This window comes from Hetaerina americana, unplaced genomic scaffold (assembly GCF_022747635.1).
Source record: "Hetaerina americana unplaced genomic scaffold, ioHetAmer1.1.p SCAF_8, whole genome shotgun sequence".
NCBI lineage: Eukaryota > Metazoa > Arthropoda > Insecta > Odonata > Calopterygidae > Hetaerina > Hetaerina americana.
The window spans coordinates 21,744,712-21,772,659 of NW_027287427.1; the positions used below are offsets into that span (position 1 = coordinate 21,744,712).

General features: G+C 34.9%; 2 protein-coding genes across 3 annotated transcripts in view; one reads left to right on the top strand and one right to left on the bottom strand.

Moving 5' to 3' along the window:
* The first annotated feature begins 1,431 nt into the window (after nt 1-1,431).
* Nucleotides 1,432-14,731, top strand: LOC139698072 (adipose-secreted signaling protein). Of its 2 annotated transcripts, XM_071596963.1 has the most exons (6): nt 1,432-1,679; nt 1,940-2,040; nt 4,015-4,149; nt 6,701-6,923; nt 8,100-8,239; nt 14,489-14,731. In XM_071596963.1, exons 1-5 carry the CDS (start codon nt 1,676-1,678, stop codon nt 8,195-8,197), a joined length of 561 nt encoding a protein of 186 aa, XP_071453064.1. In that variant the 5' UTR covers nt 1,432-1,675; the 3' UTR covers nt 8,198-8,239; nt 14,489-14,731. The 2 variants fall into 2 exon arrangements, with proteins under 2 accessions (XP_071453064.1, XP_071453063.1); XM_071596962.1 differs by lacking the exon at nt 14,489-14,731 and having other exon boundaries at nt 8,100-11,167.
* LOC139698071 (bestrophin-4-like) overlaps nt 14,723-27,948 on the bottom strand; it is a 154,905-nt gene continuing 141,679 nt past the window's right edge. The window contains exons 2-10 of the mRNA XM_071596961.1: nt 23,177-23,287; nt 22,582-22,753; nt 20,755-20,884; nt 19,803-20,044; nt 19,000-19,140; nt 18,771-18,878; nt 17,213-17,440; nt 16,087-16,354; nt 14,723-15,456 (exon numbers count right to left, since the gene is read on the bottom strand). Coding sequence (XP_071453062.1) covers nt 14,819-15,456; nt 16,087-16,354; nt 17,213-17,440; nt 18,771-18,878; nt 19,000-19,140; nt 19,803-20,044; nt 20,755-20,884; nt 22,582-22,753; nt 23,177-23,287 — 2,038 coding nt within the window. The 3' untranslated portion in view covers nt 14,723-14,818. The remainder of the gene's footprint in view (nt 15,457-16,086; nt 16,355-17,212; nt 17,441-18,770; nt 18,879-18,999; nt 19,141-19,802; nt 20,045-20,754; nt 20,885-22,581; nt 22,754-23,176; nt 23,288-27,948) is intronic.

Sequence of the window (27,948 nt, forward strand, 5' to 3'; positions counted from 1 at the left end):
TAAATGCTGTAATAATAATGATATTTAATAATTTATTTCTCCTGCAGCAGTTGTTTTGTTATGCCCCATTATAGTCTAATACATTTTGGGAGAAAAATTAATATTTTGCGATTCTGCTTTTCCTTTCAGTTAAAGATTCAAAATATTTACTTCAGTTGATATTTATCTTTAAATCAATGAACACAATTATTCAAATAAGTATGCTTTTCTAAGAACGATGATTTTCATAACCCGACTGCTCCACTTTGTTATTAAAAAATGAAATCTTGTCACCACATTTAATGGTAGCCATGGTATGAGTGTTTTTATCTAATTATGGAAAATGTAATTCTTGAAAACGTTTTTAACTGATCTTATATTTAGAAACAAAATAAATAAAATAGTTGGTAACACAGAATATATTTGTATGAAACTAAATCTCAAGTGTATAAAATTGTTGAAAAAAGAATTTTCTTTCAAATGATACCAAATATTGGCGATTTTCATACTCTGAGGTAATTTTTTTAAGTTAACGTCGGATTTAAATAAAAATACCAAGGTTAAGACCGGCTCATCTCTAAATACGTATGTCATCCATCTATGCTGATAGAGAACCCATACTTCATGAATATGCTCTATTGGTTGATCAATGATATTCTCAACAAATAAAAAGGACTAAAGCTTGGGAGCACATTAGGACCGACACAGGGTAAGTAGTCCAAGTTAAGCGATGATTTTTTATTTACATAAAGAGATATTTGAGGTAAATCATTGCATTAGATTGAAGCCATGAACTGTGGAATGAAGATATTAACCTGGACTGAAAGAAGACAAAAAAGTAGTCTTACATTACTATAGGAAAAAAAGAAATTAGTGGGAAGATATTGGAAAAAGACGGAAGGGTATGGAGGAGATATGGAGAAGTAACTAAAACTGGAACTTTTATCGGTAGGTAAATTGCGGTAAACAAAGAAGGGCGAAAAGGAAGAATTTTGGGTTCCATGAATAGGGGTTGAGGGAAAGACGGAAAATCTAAAAAGGAAAAGGTTTTAGATACAATAAAATATATCCGTGGCTTATGAAATGTTTTTCGAGAAGTTTCAAAAATGTTTGCCCGGTGTATATCACCGGACAAACATTTTCGTATGGTATAATCACCGCGGCCAACAAACCAAAGTTTTATATTTTTTCAGGTGTATTTGTTTACTCTACGACAAAAATCTTAAGTCATCCTTCTAAATAACAATAAAAATGTTATCAATTATCAACTGATTTCCTTTCAATGTTAATTGGGGTTCTTATTACGCATTATAAATATGCATGGCTTATTGACCACAGTGAAAGAAAGCGCCATTATGAAACAGTGGCAACTCGATATTTGTCATTGGGAGATTTGAAGTTCTTGGTGCTCCAATGGGCGAGATCCATTATGTGGTTAAGACACTTGCGCAGATGGGCGTCCTAATCTGATTTCATTAAGTAGTTGTGTTATCTTTTCGCAGATTGTATGAGTGTTGCAATTTGAAACCAAATTATTATGTGCAGTGATTGTAATATCTGAACACTTAAGAATCACCCCGAGAACCAGCTATTGTGGTCACTGTGTTGGTGTATCCAACGAATAATGTTACAGATCTAGTCACCGCTGAAGAAGTTTGGATTCGCAGATCGCTCAAGGAGAAATTAATCACGCGAAATGGGTGCGCAGTTTTTATGCTTTGTATGCAGTTGTGTGACGGCTGTTGCCATATCAGTCGATTCTTCATTGTTAGCATGTAGACAAATTTATTTCATATATTTATATTTTGATAGTAGTTTGAACAAAATTTATTAAATATTATTAAACGGTGTTGGAGTTTTCGCTCGGAAGTGCCCCTATAATTGAGTGATTTGCATGTGTAGGGATATTTCAACTCGATTTGTGTAATAGAATATGCTGCATTTCCTTTTCTCTGTACAGAAGGACACCATCGAGTGCATTTTGACTCAGAAGACCTTGAAGGCGGAGATCATTTTGGGAAAGACAACACAATAGTCGTCCAAGCAGGACCCAAAAAACATGTAATCAGCGATTTAAAAGCCTGCATGTATTCACGCTAATAATATCTGGGGTTGCTCGATGCGCAAAGAGTGCCATTTTGTTGGTGTGGACCACTAATACTTATTAAAGCAAAATAATAACCCAATAATTTGGTGTAAAAAAAGATTTTTTTGCCCGTGCTAACCGAATTCTTTATTGTCTCAGGATCTTGGCACATTGCGGCGGTGGTTACTATTCTCTATTTCCCTTGTGCATTAAGTACGTGCTTATTCTTTAAAGCATCATTCTTAGTGTATATTTCATCACAATTACCTGTGACCTTGCTCATTTTTGCATTAGATGATATGTAAATTTTATTTGTTTGCACAATGTACTGCTTTAGAAATGTGTATGTCTTTCGTACGACATTAGTTAGTATTGATGAAATGTTTGCCATCAGGTGCTTCTGAATTTATCTTTGATAGTAATCTATGGGACCAAGGTTAATGAGCTTAACAGTGAAGCATGGTACGGTTAAGCTCCATTTTTAGCCCTTTCAACAAAATTTCTGAGTTGGTAACTGCAATATGCCCACCCACTCAAAATAAATGGTGGGAATTACTGGCTCATGAAAATTTATTGATTGTGGTAATGTAATTAGTGATAAAAATTATAGATATTGTATCCAGATTGACTATATCATCGTTTCCTTTATAACTAAATTATAATTTGTGATGTCTTGAAATTTATCTTTTCAGAATTAATTAAACTCACGAAATTACCTTTAATTTGAACTGCTCATACAATATATTTCCTCCATTAATGTTTTCATCTTGAGGTTTTTTCATGTAAAATTTACCGCTTGATTAAGTAATTCATATTAGGAAATGGTTAAAGAGGCATGGGAAGAACTGGAGGTAGGAATGAAAGTGGGCGGGGAATTCGTAAAATCAGTTAGGTTTGCTGATGGCCAAGCTTTAGTTTGTCAGTCAGCCAAGGGACTGCAAGCATTGCTGAGTGAATTGGAAATTCAGTGCGACAGGTATGGGATGAGAATCAATATTAATAAAACGAAGGTTATGCGATTTTCTAGGAAGAAAAAGGCTAAGCTAAACATTAAAATAGGAGGTCAAAAACTGAAGCAGGTAGATTAGTTTACGTACCTCGGAATTGTTTTAGACCAACACGGTCAAAGTAGTAGGGACGTTAGGAGAAGAATTGCGGTATGCAAAGAGGCTTTCACAAGGGGGAGGGAGTTGATGACAGGGACGTTTAGTAAGGATGTTAAGAAAAGACTCGTAAAAACTTTGATATGGAGCGTAGCTATGTACGGTGCGGAAACGTGGTCATTGAAGCAGGAGGATAGACGTAGATTGGAGGCTTTTGAAATGTGGGTGTGGACAAGAATGGAGAAGGTGAAATGGAAAGAGAAGAAAACAAATGAGGAAGCTCTTGGTATGATGGGCGAAGAGAAGGGTTTGTTGGGAGCAATCCTATGGAGGCAGGAAAAGTGGATGAAGGGGGTGTTGACCGGCAGTGGGATGTTGAAGACTGTGATAGAGGGTAGAATGTTGGGCAAAAGAGGAAAGGGAAGGAAGAGGATAGGGATGTTGGACGGGATGAAGGGAGGAAGAAAGTACTCAGAGCTGAAGAGGGACCTGATGTTGACCAGGATGTTGTGTTTTGCTAGGGGTCACAAATTATTTAATTAGTAATTAAGTCCATCCAAAAACCTACCTTAACCGGTAGATTACGTAATAATAATAATTATTATTCTTTGAAAGTTGTCCAAATCATGTATAAATACTTGGGTAACTTTCCTATGGATTTTTAGACATTATCAAGAAAGCTATCCAAGTGTTAACTAAAAGTCAGAGATCTTCAGGAGGTCTCGAATTTTATAGAAAATAGTTTCTAGTATTTAGATTATTTCATTTCAAAACTCAATATTTTCGGAGGTAGTCTTAATCTTATAGGCTAAAACAGCTAACAGTTATGTAAAATTTCTTTCACAGGAGGTTACTGCCCATTTGGGATTCTTGCAATACAATCATCACTACCAAGTTACGTTTTCAGTACCTTCAAACGTCTTGATTCAAACTCTAAGCAAGGATAATGAAAGTGTTACTGAGGAGTATTTGCATTCTCAGGTGTGTTCTGTGCTTTTTTTTATTTAATGGGTTAATAAAAATTGCGGTGCTACATTTTTTTTGTGTAATGGTTGAGGCCAAGGAATTTGTCTACTAGCCATCTGATTCCATATTGCATGAATACTTTAAAAACTATCCATCTACTAAAGCAGCAATTATTGTTGTTACACTACTATGACAATTGTAATTTCAAGCCAATCTAATAAGTAATTTTCTTTTGCAGTATACCAAATAACTTCACCCATAAATTTATTTCATATGCATTTCAATTTACCTTCTGTGGAAATCTTCAGAAACATAAATCCCCTGCAATTATAGGGTCTTGTGTCCTTTACATCATGGGCATATTTCTTCAAGGCTTCAAACTGCTGTCAGTTGAAAAAAATTGTTATTAATTTCATATTAAGAGTTTATTTTTTCGTTAAAGGTATTCCAGTTGACCAATACTCAACTTGTTGTTAAAATATTCCCACAATTATTGGAAAATCTGTGTTGGATAGGAGTAATTTTCTGAGTACAAGCTGTATCACAAGGCTCCTGTAATCCTAAATGCTAAGGCTTAAGACTTGTATGATTTCATAGTTGATGGTATAGCATAGGTGATAATGTATTAAGTCTTTCTCAGAAGTTGGTTGTGTTTAATCTTTCTAGACCAGAGACAGTACCAGCTCCATTCAAGCCATTTTGCATAAAACCAATTGCATGGTCAAGTGTCACACCATTTGTGTGCAAGACTTCAGCTACTGGACTTAAGACTAAAATCCTATTACTAAACTTCTTTAATGCATATGTTAATTAGGATGATACCTGTTATTTTGTATATTTATCACATCCTTTCTGTTTTTCATTTTTTTTGTTTTCTCAGAAAATTACATTCCATACATGATTAATGGAATGCAAGCCAAAATTGATCATAACATGATGCCTGATCATGCAATTTTTGTGTGTATTCAACAATAAAAATTTCTGTACTTGGGCATTACTGATGCTGTAAAATCATGGACTATCCACTATTTTCAAGGTCTCCTTCAGCGGTTCCCCTTCTAAAAATTGTGTCACTCTTGTAATTTATGCTTCTCCACCAAACCCATCCTGAAGCTGATTTGGGTGCTTGTTACTATTTGAATCTAGTTAGGATGGAAATATATGCCAAGCAATTCAAATGGACGACATTTAAATGTCACATAGGGATGTGGTAGTTCATTGGGTAGAATGCTGAGCTACTGAGCAAAGGACCCAGGGTCAATGCCCACCAATGGACACCCTCAGTTTCACCCAAGTTGTGCGATTTTTCAGATACCAGAACTTCTTGGAATACCTAAGGTGGTACAGGGAAATAAACTGATCCATCATGTGTGAATTTAGCATGTTTTTGGCCTTAGTAGCGGGTGGTGAGCTCTGCTCTCAACTATCAAGCCTATCTTCCGGTTGATAACTGATTTTCTAATGCCACTTGATGCTTTTACATGTAATACAATGAAATCAGATTTCATCATGAGAAGTATATGGACATGGCTGAAAGATAAATGTGGGAAGTCTCCATGAATAGAATAACATTTTTTATCATATTTATATGAAAACCTTCACTTTGTGAATATCTGTGCGCCAATTTTATTATTTCACAATTGAATTGAATTTGCAAAACTTTTTTAAAATAAAGTGTGTAAATTGTTCCCATCCTCATGCATCAAAGAGTAGGTTTCAAATGTTGCAGTACTTTACACTTTCTTAGTCTTTATTAATATTTTATCTAATGTACCTTTCATGTATGATCGGCTCCTTGTCAATGTTGCATTCACCTTGGCAATTTTCCTCCTTGTATATCAGTTACTATTCCTTGTTTCCTCTAAAATTGGGGATGGGATTCTACAAAATATTTGGTTCATTAACCATTGAATTTCCTAATGAGATTACATATATTAATATTTTATCTATTGTTGAACTTGGCTCCTTATTAGTCTTTACTTATATTTTATTTAGTTTACTTGTCATACATGATATGCTCTTTGTCAATGCTTCATTCAACTAGGTAGTTTAACTCCTTATGTATCAATTACCATCCTCTGTTTCTCCCAAAATTGGGATTGTCATGAAATTTTTGGTTCACCAGTCATCGAATTTCCTGATGAGAGCTCACATGTATTTTTTGTGGCATCACATACACCTAATGTATGCCTATTGGCCATAAAGCTTTGTAGAATTCTATGAAGCTGCCTATAGAGTCTGTGTAGTTGCTACATAGGCCGTGTAGAGATTTCCTCTTTTTGGTTAATTCACTCGAACAGTTGTTTGGTCAATGGTGAAGAAAATGTATATATTTTTAAAATTTGTTATTTTAATGCATGGGTGATAATCATAAAAATAACATTTAAAAATATAATTGTATAGAAAAAATTCTGTGCGGATGAATTCTGAAAGAGAAAAATATTCATTGGCACCTTTTCGTAAAAGCTTTCAGAAAAATATATTACATGTACTTATTCTAATTATGAATTGTACTAATATTTCTTTCATTCTGAAATCATAATCATTTTTTTTAACTTTTGTCAAGATCATGGGGCTGATGCAGGAGGTACCTAATGTCCATTGTCACCTCATGGAAGCTTCTGCAACCACTGGATTAAGCAATGCAAATGGAGAAAGCAATGATTCATCAGAGGTGACTTTCAAAATCCAATTGTTAGCTCACAAGGTAAAACTGATGAGGGAAAAGATACAACTGAAGTATCCTTGTGGATTATCACTAGCATTGCTCATCCATGCCAGAGTTTTGGGTAAATATTATATAAAATTTAGTATGTTCATTAACATTTTAATACCTTTAGCATCCTTTTTGTTTCTGCTTGAAATTTCCAAAAATCCCGTATATCTTTTTCTTAAAAAGAGTTTTTATGTACAAGAGCTATTCAATAAAGAGTAATCATTTTTTATCTGCAAGATTTTTAATGCAAAAATTTAATTTGTCATATTGTTAGCCTTAATGTTTTAAGTGAATGTGGTTTAAGTTTCATTGATTTGACACTGCTATTGCATCAGCAGCAGCGGTTGCAAGTTGAAACATATTCAATTCACCTACATCAACCATGGAGGTAACAGGTGATGCTGTTTTGAAATGTTGATTTTGCCTTATCTTATTGTTGTTGCCAAGATTTGTGTAACTGTGCTGGAAAGTTAGTATAGTAGCCGGTGGTTTAAGAGGTTTAATGAGGGGAGACTATTTCAAAGGAAAGTGATCTCGGAGCTGCAGTCATTGCTCTAACAGAAGTAAAATTTTGAGATAAGGTTATCGAATAACGTAAAAGAGTGGTGTCAACAATGTTGAAAATTTAATTGGCTTCCACCCACATGGTGGTAGCGTCAAAATTGCGCACAAGATGTGTTTGTGCATGTTGGTATCCATGAAATTATAAATAAATCAGGAAAGTGAATGAGAATTGTATTCTTTATCCTCTCTGTGCAAAGTGAAGGTTTAATTTGTCAGAGGCTGCAGCTTACGTCAAATAAGTGAAAATTGTTGTCACATATACATCACACATCAAGCCAACAGTATAACTTAAAAGATTAAATGTCTGTACAATAAATTATGCAGACAAAAATGTTACGATCACTCCTTATTGAATGGTACTCTTACAAGACATTTGAGAATGGAAGTGGAAAATGAACAATGGACCCTGTCATGTTTAAGAATTAATAAGTAAACTTAAAAAACTTGAAAGACATCGACTGAAATGTGCTACCTTTTTTGATGCTTGTCTGTAGAGTGGTTCATTTCCTAGTATCAAAAGTCACTGTTCATAATGATCATGTATTTATTAAGGATTGAAATTATGTAAAATGTTGGTCATTCTAGGTTATATCGGATTGGTGATTAAAGTTAGGGTAAAAAGTTTTCTGTTCCTTTAAATTACCAGTATTTTTTATTTTCTCCTTTAATTTTTTTGTATGCTCAGGTAAAGGCATGGGAACACCAATGTTGAAGAATGGTATTAAATGTGTCGGTTCAGAGCCAGATGAATCAGATGCCTCCGATTGGACTGGATTTCAGTGAAATCAAGGCATACTACTCTTCATTGTATCAGTCACCATTTAAGTATGTCTCTTATTGTAATCTTCTCTTTAGCTAAATGTTTAAATTTCATTTGATTTTATTCCTGCAGATTGAACGCGGAAAGCAATTTGCATTGTCCCAAATTGAAAGACTGAAAAATAATGCCAGTTGAACATTGTATTTTTATATATTGAACTTTGAAAGAAATTTTGTTTAAGGGTTTATACATTGTGAATTAATGTAATTTCTTAAGGAATCTGATAAAATATTATTGCCGTTTGTGCCAACTTAGCATAGCAGCTGGGCTATGATTTTCTTTATGCTCTGTGATGGGGATGAAGCTACTTCCCCTATGAAATGTTAACGATGTTATATCAGAGAGTTGTGACTGGATAAATTGAGTGGCGAGTCATTTATGAAATGCATATCATTAAGACAAACGTAAGCCTACAATTGATTGCATAGAATAGGATGCTAGCAGTATTAATTTCAAGTTTCTAAGTGCAATTGTTTTCCTAAAATTGATGTCCATTATGGGATAGCCCTTTTTATTTTTTTATTCTCTTTGTCTACTGCCATGTATTAAATGATTGCCCTATCGATATGGGTTGAAGTCTATGCAGGTTTTCCATTCAGCTTCCAAAGTTGGTGACACCCCACTTGCAGGAGTTTGAATACTAGACACATTTCACCTTGGAGATGACAAAACTGGATTCGTATTCAAATAAAGCTGTAGATAAAGCTATGGAAAACTCTTTTTTTTAGGCTTACAGTCAGTAGTTGTACCTGAATTTTTCAGTATAGTTAATATTTCTTAATGCTCTGTACAGAGAGGTGATGCTTCTGAATGTAGTCATTGAATCAATCTTAATTTTGTGTGCCACCTGTCATTTCATTTTTATTTGTATGATGTCTATTAGAGGTCATGGTAGCCTAGTAGGTAGAGTGGTTAACTACTGACCAGAAGTCTCAGGTTCATATCTTGGGTATGCATCTGAATGCTTCCAGCTAAACGCGAGCTGGTTTGTTGCTGAATTGTTCTGGTGTCAGATATTGCTGGTTTTTCACAGGTGGGAACAGAGGGGAAGGATTCCTCACCCTACCTTCATTGTTAATTTTCACGTGCCATGGGGAGATACTAACTCCACTCCTGACTGTCGAGTCAAAATTTGTATTGGTTACTATTTTTGGTTGTTTTTATCAACATAAAATAATGGGCTTTACAAATCTAAAAAATGCACCAATGTATGAGCTAACACTTCGGCGGTCCCTCTGGAGCTAGACTTTAAGTTTTCCTCTTAAACCCTTGTCTCTCACAACTTACAAACATATGTACTGACAATCCATTTAGAATAAGGTGAAAAGAGGCCTTTCTCAGTTTGTATCTTATATTAATATGTAGCCGGTATATCACTCTGGACATAGTTCACAATGAGGTTAAAACAATTTAACCAGAATTTATATGGCTCCTTGTTTTTATGTACAACTGACATTAATTGACAGTTCAAATATCCTCATGTCAGCCAGCACAAAAAAATAGTGCTAATTTTGGCCAGAAAATGAATCACGGCTATTGTTTTCAAACTTTATTTTTATATTTTCCATCAGTTTTCAGTTGCAAAATTTTTAGAATTATTTTAAATTAAAATTGAAGTATATTAGACAAAACTAGCTGTAACACAATCAAAAGTGTGGAATTGTTTGCATTGGATATGCCTTATTGAGTCAGTTCTCTGAGTATTATTGTACGCCTTAAGAAAGAAAGCTCATTTATTAGTTTGAGGTGATTTTATGCATGAGTACATAATTATTTTCAGGCCTTTGTTTCTTTACCATTCAGTTGTAATTGTGTGTTTAACTGCTTTTTTTAGGTAAGCTAGTTAGTTGATAGTGGCACTGACTGCTCATGATAGTTAATTACAGCTTTGTCAAGATTGCCATCCATAGTTAATAGTTGCCCAAAGATTTATGACTGCTTTTCATAAGGCTTTTCTGCCTCTTTAAGTGATTAATTTGTGAAGGTTCTAATGGGCTGCCCCTGTCTTGAGGTGTTTGTGTATGTGGTACACCCTTTATTCTTAAGATATGCCAAGTTGATCTCAAACATTTGTGGCCATGTCATCAATCATAGTTGATTAAGGATCAATACCTTTAAATACTTTTGTGTTGGTTATGAATGAAGCAGAGATCTTCCCTTAAATGTGTAATTAAGTTTCTCCGTGTGATGTAGTTAAAGGATAGTAAAAGGTTATATTTTATGCAAGAGTTTCTTGTTGATGTTTGCCAATAACAAATAATATTTTCTCGTTTTACAATAAATTCCATGGGGGAAGATTGTGGGCCATGTAATTCCAGTGTGAGTTTTACCCTAAATCAAATATTGCGCTGCTTCGTGTATGTTTGTGATCAACTTAGGGCAGTCTGAATTTATGCTCAATTAGCTGTAATTTGAACCCTGGACAAACTGCGTTTGTTTATGTATTCAGTTTATTTTCCAAGCTTTTTGACTGTTATTTAGAAGTTGCTGAAGCAGGGTATTTTCTACTTGTGTAATGTAACTTTGTAATCATAAATATTCAATGTACAAGTAATCTATTTATGACTAACATGACATTATAGTGGTGTTGTAGTTATTATTTTGCATTGTTTCATAGTGAATTGCATGCTAATTCATTATGACTGGTTAATCTGAAATTAATTGATGTGGAATAACTGTGTTAAAATTTACATTAAATTTGAGCATCATCAACAACAACATGAGTAATTTTTTTAATGTAATACCTAACCTTGTGTGTTTTCTAACACCTGTTTTGAAATTTTATTAATGAGACTAGAGTTACTAGTATTTTTGTATTAAAAGAAGTTCAAAGGTGGGTTTATAAAGATTATGTCAAATAGGTATTATGTAGTAGGTATTATGTCAAATATGTGCAGCTCCATTGGTCAATTAAGTAGAATTTCACTGTGAGCTCATGCTTCTAATTGTATTATTTTAGCTGAAATCATCTCTTAGTATTTTAATAGTAGGATTTCCAGTTTTTTGGTTTCGTTTTAAGAGATAATATGAGAATGAACTCTATTATTTCATAGAGTTTTGTAAAATATGTTTGTATGCAGTTTGTTGGTACAATATGGATGACTTCCATACAACTTTTTGCACCTTTTTCTGCAGCTTCTTTGTGCTCATGCAAGTATTCTTTGAGTTAAAGTACTTCTTCCACGTTTTACCTTCAGGGAATGTTTGGATTGTTAAAAAACTAAACAAACTCTATTTCTCCTCTTCATAATTTTGAGAATTTAGATCAGCATTGTCAGGGCTATCAAAAACAATAATTAAAAATTCAAATATAGATAGATCCTGCATTGAGTAAAATGGAAAATTTTCGGGCTTTACTTGGCTGAGCCACTTCATATCAAAAAGTTTGTAAAAAGAGAGTTAGCAGACCTACACACAATTTTGTTGAATGATTAGTTTTGCTCACAATGGCATGACATCAACAGAGTCCTGATCACATAGACCTCTTAGTCCATTATGCCAAGTTATGTTTAACCTGCATGCCACATGCAGAGAGGGGACAAGAATGCCACGGTAAAGGTATGGGGGCCACCATCCAAACTATGTTCAGGCCCAACATTTGTGATCTGGTGGGAACTGTTGTGTCAATGTGGCTTACCGATTGCCTTGCACTAGGGATAATCAGGTGCGTTGTTTACTTGATGATGATGTAGCATGCGAAACTGGTTATGCTGTATTTAAATGTGTGGAATTTTACTAATATTATTTCAACTATATTTATAATGTGTGCTGAATAAGTTGAATGTGAATATTGCATACCTTTGATGTTAGGATATTCTTTTGGTTCACTTTGCCCACAGCAACTTGCTTTTTCGGGCCATTATCTCAAAATGTGTTTGATGATACCTTCCTTTATGGATTTTTATTAACTTCTATTTTCTCCTGTTCTTTGTATCTCTTTGTTTTTCATTTCCTTCATTTAATAATCATCATTCTCTTGTAGCAACTCTTTTCCAATGCTTTCTATCTCCTCTTTCATGCTGCTGTTAATAGCTTGAAAAAGTTTAATTATAGAGTAAAATGAGATTTTTGTTTAGAGGTGTATAAAAAGCTTGTGAGCATTCGCATGCCATAGCAGTGCTGGGATTACTCTTAGAAGGGAACATAGGAGTTGGAGATGGAAAGTTGGGATAGGCAGTGTTAGTCAGTGGGATAAGACGGGTGTATATTATCACCCATGCTGCTGAATCCATATGAGAAGGAAATAATAAAAATGGCATTGGAGAAATTGGAGATAAGAATAAAATCTGTTAGGGAATTCATTAAATCTGTTAGGTTTGCAGATGCCTAAGCTTTAGTTATTAGCCTGTCATCAAAGGGGTTACAGTCATTTCTGACCACATTAGAAACTCTTTGTGATAGGCATGGAATAAGAATCAATCAAAACAAAGGTTATGATGTTTTTGAGAATGAGAACATCTATGCTAAATATTGAAATAGGAGGGCAAAGGAAGAAGGTGGAACAGTTTATGCACCTAGGAAGTATCCTAGACCAATATGGTCACAGTAGTAACATATAAGAAGAGAAATTGCTAATATATTCTATTGTTTCAGGCTTCACTTCGTGGAAGTAATTAATATCCATTATTAAAATAGAAAGAAAGACTCGTACTGTTCCACAGATTTTATTATACGGTACAACGCATTTCACCGACTTGCGGCATCATCAGGAACGCGTTGTACCGTATAATAAAATCTGTGGAAAAGTACGAGTCTTTCTTTCTATTTTAACAATGGAAAAAAAAGAGAAATTGCATTTGACTAAGAAGCTTTCACAGGAAAGAGGTAGCTGATGACAGCAACATTATGTAAGGGTGCTAAGAAAAGGCTAGTGAAAACTTTGGCATGGAGCATGGTTTAGTGTGGCTCAGAAACTTGATCCTTGAAGAAAGGAGTGGATTGAAAGGTTTTGAGATTTGGGTGTGGAGAAGGATGGAAGAGGTGAAATGGACAGATTGGAAATCAAAAAAAGAAGTTCTGGGGATGGTGTGGATAAAAGAGCATTTTTGGGAGAAATCCTAAGAAGGCAGGAAATATCATTGGGAATATTTTGATTGCCAATGTAATACTGTAGACTGTGATAGAGGGGTGAGTGTTAGGCGAGGAAGGTAGGGATTGGAAAAGGATAGGGTGTCAGATAAAATGAAGGGAGGTAGAAAGTATGTGAAAATGAAGAACAGTTCAATTGTAATGTCGGTTGTCAGGTTGCCTTGTTAGGCAAGGCTAAAAACTTAGGAGTGTAGCATCTAAAACCAACCAAATTGAAACAGTAGAAAAGTAACTTATTAGAAGCATTCACATTGCAGAAGACCTAATTTCAAATATGTAACTACCTAGAATACAATTTTTTTAAATTCACTCTTGGGGACAAGTAAATTAGGAATGATATGATGTGGGATCAGGGGTTTGGTTGTCTTGAAGTAAAAATTAGTGTTAACAGGACCTTCCCCTGTTGACTTAGTTCACAGTGTATTTTGATTCAATTACATTTTATTATTAATTTTTTTGTGATGGAGTTCTTAGAGATGGTTGAATAGTAATCTATTTCAATACACATGAATTGCTATAGTGATTTTAATTCAAAATTGAATACTCCCCCTCCTTCCAAGTTGCCCAAAAGTCAAAAATACCATTCATGTTACCAGGATGTAAATAATTAGGAACTTAAAAAATGTATTTTGCGTAAGAAAATATTTTATTACAAGGTAGTATATCAAAGATGAAAAGCAACAAATGTATATATTTATTTATACAAATTTCAAAGTTAAAAATCCTGCCAATGAAATAAATTGCCAAAATTGGGCTCAAAGTAAAGACAATGCTTCTTTTTGCATTGTCTTGGTTTTTTTCCTTTTCTTTCATCATATTTAACAGATATTTCAGCTTCCTACAAATGCTTATTTAAACAATTTAGGAGTTTTTTTTACACAGCAAAAGTATGGCACAGCTGACACTCCAAAATAAAAAATTAAATAAAAATATATATTTCATTTCCTGATGACAAACTTAATGACCCCTGCAGCATGAAAAGATTAAAACATTTGTAGCTGCTAAAATAAGTTCATAAAATGTATCCCAAAAGGGAAAAATATTGCTTTCCTTGCTAATTGTATTGAATACTTTCACTTCACATCTTGAATTCATCATCATTTTTCAGATCATAATTCAAATCATTTTTATATTTGTTTCTTAAATAATTTTTTTTTCTTTCTCAGTTCTTAAATCTCATAATGCTGCAGCTCTGTCTAGTTGGATGGTTGAGATTCACAAAAGCTAAGAGATATGTTGGTGGCAAATACGTTACTTCACTGAAGCATGCAGTTTTAATCAAGGAATAATTTGGGAAGATGAATTTTGGTTATTCCTTCGTATTTTCATGTTTTCCAAACTTTGCACAGTACCTCAATTTGTACACTTTCAATCGGAATTCTCACATTTGTGCCCACACACAGACAAACAAACAACATCCATTCAACTGCAAAAACCAGGGCATGTTTCACCAAAACATTGTTTCCATGTTGCACAGTTCACCATGAAATGTGAGTTCATACATTGCCCTCTGGGCTGCTGGATCCAGTGTCTTGCCTCACCAAAGGTGAGGCTGAGTCTACCGACACATTCATCAGCAACTGCTCCTCTCCGGCATTGTCCTTGGGTGATGGCTTCATTCCCATGGACTGAGCAAACTTGTGCTTCAGCCTCTGCCTCTTCTCAGCGGCATTGCTGTCCTTTCGCACACCTATGTCATCATCCGAGTTGTCCTCCGCATCGTCCTTAGCCTCCCTAGTCTTAGTCCTTCGTTTGCTGCCCCGGCTATCTTCCGCATCTGGTCCAGTCACCGTGAGGGTTGGTGTTCCCGGTTGGGAGGGTAGCAGCTCTATGTCTGTGGTTGCTATGCTGCTGTGTGCCGACAGCGGTTCTAGGGGGCTCTCTGGAGTTACTGGAGAGTCTGGCATTGAGATGACAGTGGCATTTGTCTCGGAGCTGGAGCTTGTTGTTACAGGTGGCAGCTGAAACACTGCTGTAATGGGCTTGCGTATGTCATCGGGCCTCACGGAAGTGATGGTGGCTTGTTCATCTCCTTCAGGGATGACTTGGTCTAAGATTCCTGGTCCTGAGGGTGTTGTGCCAAAGTACTTGGAAATACTAGTACTGCTGGTGCTACCTGCCATTTGCCTGGGTGCTGTTTAGGGAGAATTCACATATTTAGCACAGAGCTTGGCCAAAAGTCAGTAATGATGAAAAGGGGGCAGATAGTTGATGTGAACACTTGGGGTGCATATTATATTTGAGGATATAACAATGCAATGAGAAAGTGGCTGTTAAACAAGATTAAATTCTCTGCATTAATTTAAAAGGAGACATTTTTCATTTTGCCTATACTTAGGGAATGACGTGAAGAGTATGCCTGAAGTTACTCATGTATTTATAATGGAGAGTCACACATTCATATAATTCAATATGCAACACATTATGGTATGGGATTGGTTTAGTGCAATAAGGCCCACCCAGGCCTTGGTGCCAAGTAAAGAATATTGAATGTCAATGTGATGGGGGCTCAGTTTTTCATCAGAGGGCCCCAAAAAGGGAACTATTCCAGGGTTTGAAATTATGTCGATAACAATAGAAATGATATAGTTATTGTTTTCACGCTTTAATTTTTCCCTTTGCTTAGTGATTTTGGTTTGATTTAAGATGGGGGAAAAATACATTTTAAAGTTTTAAGAGAATGTTTGCCCATTATGAAAAATAATAATAATAACAATTTATTTGGTATTCTTGTTCACTGTGCTCTGTGAACATGTGTTCTTACCTCCATCTGCACCGGGAATCGGTATTGCACTGCTGGTGGCGTGGGATGGGTCTCGTGAGAACATCCTGCGCAGGACAGATGTGACTGATGCAACCCGATGGAATGAGCCCGCAACACTGTCCGTCCCACTTATACTGGAACTGGAACGTGCACTCAGTTGGCGCTCCCTGGTACTAACTCGACTGACACTTCGTCTTGTCGGTGGACGGGAAATTTGTGCCACGCTCCCCACTCTCTTTGGTCCCGTTTCATCACCCCCTCCGTCCATCTGCGAAATGCATGAAACATTGGGCAACAGTGAGCATATGAGTGAACATTATCTTCAAATTGGCATCAAGGAGATCTTTGCAATCTTTGAACATTTGAGAGATAATTTTGGTGCATTGTTATTTTATCTTCCTTTGAAAAAAAATCCCTATCTTATTTATTGATAATTTTAAATAAATAAGACTGCCAGTTGGTACAACAAAGTTGCAAAATTTTGTTTTTACGAGTCAAGGCTGAGGAAATGATATATATTCCTGTGAAATCTTAATTATTAGTGTTATTCTATCAGCACGCAATATCCAAATCAATTGTGAATAACCAAGTGTGTGTGTGTTTTATGAATTTTTCATTGACCACTTAAGTCTTATAATTTCACATTAACTTAATCTTTAATAACATCGTGACAAATGCATTATGATTGCACTTTCAGCTTGACAATACCAAATGTTGATGAAAAAATTTTTCTGTCTTGTGATGCAATGTCTGTTCGAAGTAAAACTAAGGATTTTAAGAACCGTTAGTCATTCTTTGAAGTATGTACCTAAGTTTTTACTCAACTTTGCATTAAATACCATTAATTTTCAATGGCAACTCTGGAGACACCTTCTAATATCACACTTCAAGTAGCATTGAAGTCAAAAAGATTGATGATGTTAAACCAAATATGCTTTCCACAATAATGATGCTTAAAAGAAAAATTTCACAATAATGATGCTTAAAACTTCCCATTACAATGTGTTCAGCAATTAATATGCATGTTGTTTTTAAGCATTTTCAGAAAAAAATCACCCCTATTACTCCTACTCACTAAAACATTTCCATTTACCTAATATATGCATAAGCAAAGGGATGTACTTACATGAACATCTGGTCCTTCATGGAGTCTGAACGAGGATCCATGGACGATTATATCAGCATCATCTTTGCGTATTTCGACATTGGCAGTAGAGGGTTCAGGATAGTCTTCTTTGTACTTTTCTGAAGCAACAGTGTGAGGTAGTTCCAGTGGGAATACTTCATCCCAATACTGATCCTTAAGTAGTTCAGGGTGATCATGATGCATTTCATCAACGATGAGATATGACACCTATCAATTTGTAATGAAATGAAAAACCATTGAATGCGAGAAATTCGAGAATTTTTAAATAAGTCATCAAGTTTCAGATTTATCATTTAATGCCTACTTTGGGGGCTACCTGGGTACAAGGTTTTATAAACTAAGATGGAGTCACCTAAGTGGGCATTGCCAGACCAAGTACAAAAATGTAAAGATGAGAAATCCTTCTCTACTGGCCCCTGAATAATATTTAACTTCATTATGTACATATTTTAAAATATACCGCACTACTGTGTATGTATGGTACACCTAGTCCAAGTAATTTGGGTTAGGTGAATGTAACAAGCGTGGTACAGCAACATTGCATTGAGGGCTTTTTACTTTTTTCACAAAGCGTGAAGTACTTCACTTATTACTGGTACTACTAATTTTAACAGTAAAGGAAAAGTAGTGGTAAATAAAGTAGAAAAATGAAATGCGTAAAGAAATATGTTGTCAACACTTATTTCGCATACAGTCAGAATCAGTTAACATGATATCCATGACTATAGCGATATTGATGTCCTTAAGGTCATAGGTGAGCACATTACTCACCATTGCACTGATTCCGCCTGCTAACCAAACAAATCTCCTCTCATTCCTGTAGGTTATTGACTGAATTCACTTTGAAAATTCTTTTAAATTAACCATACATACACTTTACAATGGTCATACTTAAGTACCTTTAAGTGCCTTTGATTATAAGTTAACAAAACATGCAGTTTTGCAGGCATAGCTCACGGACATCAAGTAGACATTTTAAAAGCTCATTTGAAAAATCTCCAGTGTGAGTGGAACAAAGTATCAGGGTTTTGAAGGAGCTTCCACACTTGACGTCATTGACCTCATAAATTTCACTCACAAAAATCTGTTTCATGACAATACAGTATACAAGTCCAAGGCTATATTCATACTGAAGTGGATTACAATCTTGGCCACACAGTTTGGCCTCGAATCAATGCTTTCAATGAAGTCTCAAATGGCATCAGAGAACACTATGTACCTTTCTGAGGCATTTCCTTTCGACCTTTTGATAAATTTGTGATAAATATAGGTATCTCAGGAAGATTTCAATTGGTTTTCATTTTATTATTATTATTATAAATACACATGTGCTAATAGACACTGTCAGGTGGCACACAAGTCCCAAACAATTGCAAAATATAATACATAAAACCAGACAAACACAGATCTCTTTAACAAACACTTTGACACAAAGCAAAAGTGAAACCGAGAGATCTCCAAAATTTTCATATGATTTAGGTGCCTCATGCATACACTCCTTACCCTTTAAGCATCTACTTAGCCGATTTAAACCAACCTGTATATTTCTGTCTACCATCCAATTCACTTCAAAATCATCATCATCCTCTCCAAAAGGATTGATCAAACTTTCAGCCACTTTCAACCACCCCATATAGAAGAAAAACTGAGAGAGGATAGTTGGGAAAACAAGGAAGTCACTTTAGTGCTCTGTCAAGAAGTTGTTTTAACAATGTATTCATCAATTTTCTTATATATCTGCATTAAAAAAAAAGATTTTAGCATACTTGCAATGTGGTGAATATAGGAAAATAGAGATCCACTTCATTCCGATGGCTGTGCAGGGGGTTTTTTTCATCATTAATGTCCAACCACTGTCTCCCCATGACTGTCGACAGGAAGAAAGAGTAGACAGCCAATGTTACTACCTGTATGACATCAAATATAGAAGAATTCAGGTATTAAATTAATTTCAATCTGGAAGCTGTCATGTAAAATAAATACAGCCTCTCAATCATTGCTCATGTTATATATATATATATATATATATATATATGTATATGTATATATATGTATATATATGTATATGTATATATATGTATATATATATATATATATATATATATATATATATATATATATATATATATATATATATATATATATATGTATATATATATCCCATAAAAATGTTATTGATGTCTTAACAGTATAAAATTATATTCAAGTATTTTCAAAATTACATGTGTATGTATAAAATATCTACAGGGGCAGCTACTATGATCAAACTTTCTAACAATGCCATGTCTCATCATTTTTTGTTTTTGGGATTTGATATCAACGCTAAGATGAACAGAAAATAATTTTTAATTGGATTAGAACATTACAAAGAGATTTATGAAAGAAAAAAATGTGAGAAATTTAGGAATTTGTAAAGATAGCCAACTAAAGAGGTCATAAGAATAGTAATGCTTTTAGAATGAAATTACTTTTCAGATCTGACATTTTTTTTAGTCAAGTGCAATGTGCATAATTATGTCATGCTCTTTAAAAATCTTTAATTGATGTAAACTGATACTTATAAACTAACCTGAGTGTAAACTAGGGGAATACTGATGGTATCAAAACTAAGGAGAAGTCCAGCTTTTCCTCTGAATTTGTTGAGCTCATCGATGATTGTCTTGACAGCGAAATCATCTCTGACTCTTCCTTCCTTTCTTGCACGAGTCACAATACTTGCAGCCCAAACTATTGGAAGCCAATGCTTTGGGTGCCGTGGTGACTTCTCGTTGAGATTTTTTATAATAATAAGTTCATTGTCAAGCAGAAGACCTGGGAATGTATAAAAATGAGTTATAATGGCATACCAGACCACAAGTTAAATAAAAGTACGTTATCAATATTGTGTGTAACTATTGTGCAATCAAAACTATTACTAGGTTTCTTAAGATCTATATAGTAAATGCAGAGCAATTCCAGGTTATTTTGAATATTTTAATTATTGAATTGTAACTCGAATTTTAATTCCTGGGTTAGTTTTATCACACTCCCATCATATCACAACTACAATCGAAACTCCTTTAAGGAGCAGCAGGCTGATCAAACAGTTTACACCTAAGATGTAAAAATTACCATCAACTACTCTTTTCTATGTTCATAGTTTCTATTGTCATTGAACAGTTTCTATTTGTAAAATAGAGCTGGATAAAAAACTATTTTTATATTCTTTCTTTTTTGATGGGTCATGTAAAAACTTAATGAAAAACAAGACAAAGATATTATATCTACTGGTTTGACAATTATTACAAAGTTATCTTAAAAAAATAACCTGGTATTCTTTGTGTACAACAAATTATCTATACTTGCAATCAGAGGGTTAAAATTTTCCAGGTATCAACAATGCAAGCATTATCTTTAGTGAATGTTTAGTGTCACTAATGTTTGCATTACTGTCAAAAAAAAGTCAAAAGTGTATTAATAATGAGAGTCCATTTCAAGGATTATTTTTTTTATCTTGATAAAATGCTTGGTGATTTATTTACCTGCTTCAACAAAATGCTCTAATGTCGGAAATCTCTTTTTAACCCTGGGACTTATCATGGTGAAGACCATAGTCAGGCATAAGCAGACGTAACGCATTATTGTTCTTCTGATTAGTCTGCCTCGCTCATCCTTTACCAAGAAGGGAAAGAAAAATAAACATATCTCAAATGGGAAACTTTTGTGCACATGGAAGTGTATAGATACATACTACATTTCTACTCCAAGTTTCTGAGAAAAATAGGAAATTAATACAAAGGTATACCTGAACATGTTGTAAACATACTATCATTTTGCAAGGATTGAATGTCAGTTCACTAAAATTAGCATCCATATTTTAAGTTGCTACCTTTGAACAAAGAAGTATTTTATGTAACCGCTATAAAAAAGTGTACTTAGTTTGTGGACAATTTTTCACCATTATACTAACTTTTAGCATTATTCAACTAATAGATTTCAATCCTGTATATTTTTCATCATTGTAGAGTAGGTTTATTTCACAGCCAAGGTTTTTCCTCCATTCCCATGACATGCTACCAATTTTTGATCCTCTGATTTCCTTTGGAACCCCTATTTCCTCCATGCGCTCCTTCTTTGTTTACTTCTAAAGAGTTTATTGTAGCTCAAAAGGTCAGTCAAATTTTCCCCTCTCCTCTTCATTGACATTCCTCCCCTTCTTTAGTCTGTTTATTTCCAGTTTAAATGAAATAAACTATGGCCTTCCAATATCTATCATGCCTTGCATGATAGTTACCATAATAAACTTCATGTGTTAATCAAACATCCTTTTTGGTAATTTAATTACAAACAATTCCTCTGTTTAGCTCACAAATGGTTAATGACTACCAAAGGGTTTGTATTTAAAGCAAGTAGTCGAAACTAGATATTTTAGTACTTTTATTTAATTGATCCTCTTTAATTTCATCCCTTACTCTCACTCTAGGCATGTCAGACTGGCCACTAGATTCATTAACAAGTTTTGTTTACAAACAAAAACTAATGTCATTCGTATGAATTCAAGTGAAAATGTTAAATAGTTGTTTGAATGAGACAACTTGAAAGATTGGTGCTGCTGTAGATGGAAGAACCAACTGTATAGGATAAAACTACACCACAAATGACTTCATATTGTTGCACTTAATTTATTTTCTCCCCATCTCCTATGGGTCCAACATTCCCCCATCCCCCTTGCTGCCTTTCACCCCCTTCCCAATTGTTCTCTAATCATTCAAAACTAGGTTACTTTAATTTCAGCAAGCAGCATTTACCAAGATTATTTTTTTCCTATTTTTTTGTAACAATATATTTCTCTCTACGGAGCACTACAATTAATGCTGAATGACAATTTACTGAAGATAAAATAGCCAGCTATTTATTCAGTCTCAGTTAAATGAGTTTTAAACTCATGTTAACAATTTATTTACACAGTTTTAATCAGGGAAGAAAGAATGGGAACAAAAAAGTGAAACTTTGATGGCTCTGGACTTTATTTATTGCCCCATTAATAGAATAGCTTTGTATAATATATGTTTTAAACTGCCATGTCTTTGCAAAAATAACAGTAATAAATTCATGCTTAGGGCATCAATAAAATATGACAAACCTTGTACAATAAAGCAGAATCGAAATATTTTCTCCTATAATTAGAAAAGTGAATCAATTCACATTTTTATAGATCCAATTCTTCCTCCACAATTGAAGATATAGGTACATATATGTACCTATCTGCTTAATATTATAAGTAAATTCATAGTTGTTTTTGCACAAAGAGGTACAAATGTGAATATCACTCATAAAGCTATTTTCCAATAGTTTACATAGACTCCTACCTGTCCATGAACGTTGGAGCTGACAAAGACAGCAATTGGGTCTGGAAAAGGAATTGTTGTATATTGATTCCACCATCGCTGCATGACAACTGAGACGTAAAACCCAAGCACAAAGGACAAGGGAATCAGGTTGCTGTACGTATCACAGTAATGAGAAATACTTTCAAATATCCTGGAAAAAATTGTTGAAAAATTCAGTGAGGCAATTAATTGAAACTAATGTTTGAAAGGGAGATTATTAAATGGTGTAATTTAATTAAAAAAAGTGATATAAAAAACTTAGTTCAACAGAAAAAGGCATATAATCAACTGACTGTTGCCAATTTCAGTTTTTATGGATTTGGTGATTATTAAACATAAAAATTAGGGAAACTTAAAAAATCATGGGGGAAAAGCTTTTCCTTGTCATATATCCAAGTCGCAAGACAAATTTCAGTGATATTAAGATATGCGTTAATTTGTTTAGCTTGCCTTCTTTCCAGTTGAAAATATATAAGGAAAAGTGAAAATCTCATTTCAAATGATGTTTTGGGAAGATCTAGGCAATAAAGAAAGATGACTTATTAATATAATAAATTAATGGAAATATGCTTACTTCTTTTGATCTTCATTAAGGCCAAAGCGATAAATGAAGTTAAGGACGAAGTATACACCCAGGAACATTAGCAAATCAAGCCACACCAGTTTGTATATTCCACCTCTCCACCTGAAAGAAATAAAGGAATTATTGGCATTTAATTTCAAGATGCAGGTTTTTTTTATCATGTGAAAACCTTATACAGTAAATTAATACGTAATATACAAGAGTTGCATATGATTTATGCCAAATAATGATTATATCATGCATGCTTTCAAATATTCTACTGTTGATTTTATCTGTATTCTGAATTTCCTTCAACAAAATACTCAGATAGTTTCACCAGAATTGCAACTGATATCTTTTGTCTTCTGGCTTGAATGGAATTCCAGAAAAATATTTTGCCCAAGCATTAAGGATCTGTGAGTAAAAAACCAGGAATATGATGGTCTTCCCAAACAAAAATGCTTTTTTGCGAAAATTCCTTTCATATGTCATGAATTGCTAAATTAGAAAATATAGAAACAAAAACTTCCTGAGAATTCCATGATTTCTAGTGAATTTGTTAATAGATATTCTCGAGTAGTAGTAGTAGTTTTGAGGGGAGGCGACCGACAGCTAAGGTCATTTGCGCCATAAGGGAAGGACAGGAAAGGATGAAGGGTGGAGAGAAACCCGGCGTCGGCATTAGCCTGCTCTTTACGAAAGGCGCCAAGGGGTCCGCGGCTTAACGTCCCATCCGACGGACGGCGTACTCACTCAAAGTGCCCTCCACAAAGCACCTCAAGTAGGGATCGAGATACCTCTGAAAAATATTCAACACCGCCGGGATTTGAACCCGCGCCCTCAGGGTGGGAAGCCAGTACGTTAGCCCCCGCACCATCTCGATCCCCCGATATTCTCGAATTTCCCCATTCAGCCTACTTTTTAGCTCTACAATTCAATGGAGATAATTAGCTTACTCGAATATAAATATTAGTTTATGCTGAGAAGCATCTTAATTTGGTGGTGAGGTACTTGCAGAAGGATGCAGACAATGAGATAATGTATTTAAAGAACTGCAACTCCCTTATCTGAGGAATTTTTCAGTAATAAAAACAAGTACTGGTTTGGTTTGATGTTAATAGTAAATATTCAGTCTGCATCAGAGGTTAGGGAGCAATAATTTTCTCATTAAGCTTATCATAATAATAATAATGTCTTTTTATTGGGGTGAAATTGAGACCAGATAGTCCCTTCTTCACCTAACCCCTATACACTTTCATAGAAATGACATGACATAATAGCTGGTCCTATCCTGCAGTATCAAGTGCATAAGAGGTATCATTAGAAAATTTACTAACTGAGGCATTTATGCTCATTCACTTTATGATGATAGTTAAGTTGGACACTTCAATGCACATTTTTATAACTGTTTATGTGGTAGCTGTAAGTAGGTGATTTTTAGTGTTTTATTGTATGAAAACCACATCAGAATGAATTTTTATTGGTTGGCAGAGCTCGGCAATATCAAAGTTGATCAAACAAGTCTCTTCTTCCAACCTTTCCAGGTCAGGTTCCTTTATTCCTTGTTTGGGAAGCACTGGTCAGCATGCAGTGCAAAAATATTTTACTTTTGTTAAAAATGCCGGAAAACCATGGTTCCACTTTTTACCCATTTCAACATTGGACAGCTTTACTCTTCTGGAAGTCAGTGTACATTAAATTTTGCATGAATGGTAGTGGATTCATAATTCTCTGAGACTGAACATCAATAAATCCAGCCTTTTTTAGGTCATCAATAAAAAGTTTAAAATTTAGAACATCAATAAAACCAGCCAGGGTTTTAGGATTGGAGGAACAAATAACAAATAATAAGCAATCCATGAAATACATATCATATAATTTCAAAAATAGTTTCAGTATGTTAGTAAACATTTTCTGGGGTGAAAATTGCAAATGAAATAAAATGGGACAATAGTAATTATGCAGCTAGGCATACACAATGGCAGTTAAATCAGCAACATTATAATTATTTCCAATTTCTTAATCCTTACAATTTGCACACAGACTTCTTTCTTTAGAGCTACAGGATAAAGAGTTTCTACACCCAAAAACATATTTGAGGTCATTATCAATTAGACTGAGATTCTTGTAATATATCTTTTATCAGAATATAATACCTTTTTGTGGAGGATAGTATTAGATATTTTTGGTGCTTCATGTGGTATGAGTTGTGCATCAAACCCTTTGACCAAGAAATCATGTCAGCATGAAAGTCAAATATTCAGTTTTTATTGCATGAAATTGCATGTTATTTTTACGCCCTATTTTGGATAGTTATGGTCATGGAAGGGATGCTGTATTATGTTACTTTTTTGGGATGGAAGGTGATGTGGGGGAGGAGTGCACAGTTCTCTACTTGTCCTTGTGTTTTGTGTAAAACGGCAAGGTTGAAATGGCACTACTCTGATCCTCGACTCTGACTAATTTAAGTCACATAAATCCCCCATGGCATTAATGTTGAAAGTCAGCCATTCTTGGCAATACATGATGTGGGGTTGGATTTTGGAGAGGATTGGACGGGGGACCAATGCTGGTATCCATTATTATATTTAGTATTTCCTTTCGGGGATTCTCTCCTATTGTTGATGTGACCTTCATAACATAAGGAAGGACTGATGGTGTATAGGCAAAGCTACTTGTACAAACATGCAAAGAAGGATATTTGTCAATAGATATACGGCCAAGGTAGATATACTTACCACTGTCACTACATGAGATCTTATAATGGTCAAAAGTTAATAATTTGTAAGCTGAATCACATAATGCATGTGCATGTATGTCTATTGCTTCATGCTGTTTAATACACTTCTACTTGAGTTTACAAATACCAAAGAGTTTACTGTTGAGTAATGTTGACATATGTTCGGTTTTCACAAATTAAATAAATAGTCATCAGCAGGAATGCATGACAACTTAATCGGGTAGCACTGTACAAAATAGTTGGTAAGAATGGGGAGTTCAAAAGATAGAAAAGGTGCTTTAGAACAAAATCTTGTTTTGCTGGGTGTTCACTCAATGTACTCGTATTTACAGGAAGAATAATTAGACTCAAAATGCGCTTAAACTCGGCTCGAATTCTAAACAGCACACTCACTATGAATTTACAATCTGCGAAGACAATGGTGGGGGAGGGAGAGAGAGAGAAGTGAGCCCACAGACAGACACCCCTTATCCAGCCTCCAGGTCTGCAGAAAGCCTCAACCACGGGCAGGCCGTATTGTCCATGAGAATGAATGGCCCTTTGTTTGGCTAGCCATATCTGCCTCTGAGTGACATCTTCCAACTCACCCATTCGAGTGGGAATGGGACTTGTTTCGTGACGATTAACTTTCATGGAAATTTCGAGTCTCTCTGTCATGATGTACCCTAACTTTATTTATAATCGCCTTTGTGTTGGATGTTGTTTTCCGTTACACTCATCTATTAAATTTACCATGCTTATGCCACAAATGAATCCAAAATCGTCCAGAGCTTTGAAGTTCGCTGCTGTTTGCTTTCACTTTTGCTAGGAATGCTGCTAGGAATCCAAATTGGCTCTAAGTTTAGGGGGAAATTCAGCTTTGCCAACTGATCAACGGGTTTTCGCGAATCTCGTAGAGCAAGAACCAGCCTTCTTTCATCTATATATTTACTTACATATGCATTACCGTGCAAACCAACCTTTGGGTGTGTGGCACGGGGTGATTCCACACCTGGCATGGATCAATCATTACTAAATGTTAGTTACTAAAAGAATTTTTTTACCATTGAAATAATGGAAATATTTTTTTGCAAAAGCTTAAGTGTACTATCTTATCTAAGGGTAGAATATTTGTCATGCAAGAAGATCTGCCAGGATAATGAACTGTAGAATTCGAGTTGAATCAAGTGATCAACGCGCATGAAGTGATTTTGCACAATATATTTTTTTCTTAGTGCTGCAGTTAGCAGTTACATTGATCATTTATCGCTGGCGGGATGAATACTATTTTAAATCTCCTATTTCTACATATGATCTCTTATATCATTTTCATGATGTTTCCTACCGTAGCACAATTGGGATAATTATACATTTTTAACATCATCGCAAAAGAGGCCTGCTTTTAGTTTCTCCAAGAGATTTATTTTGTAAAAACACCGTCACTCCGTGAGTGTTACCCAGCCGATTTCCTCTAATGATCTTGATACTCTATTAAGTTTATCATAACATCCTAAACAGATGTAGCTCCTCGTCGCTGCACACGACCTAATTCGGCACCAAACCTTGGCAAGGATCCCATTTACTGGCAGCATATTCTAAATTAGTCTTTAATTTGCCGTGAAGCCTCCCGACATTTCCACAGTGTGTGCTGCATGCAGGGCATGTGTGAAGGCCGCCACATATTTCAAGTGCTTTTAGACTTCGTGCCATTGGCACTTTAAGGAACAACAAATAAGAGTTCGGTTTCACGCAACTAAAGTTAGCTAACTTGAGCCGAGAATCTGGTCATGCGGAAATATAAACAAATCGGGGCAGAGATAACTGAAATCTATGACATTATACTACTAGACCTAATGATTCCGTGGAGGTTGTTGGAAAGGCATAACCGAAAATAAGATTTACAGTTTAACATTGCGCACTTTTTACCTTATCGGATCAAAGTCAAGCGAGCCACGAGTACAGATTAAGCTATAGAGCAATGAAATTTTTTGATAAAAAAAGGAAATTTAACGAAAAAATTTAGATGCAAAAAGCCCCACCGCGTTAAAATTAATAGAAATGTGTA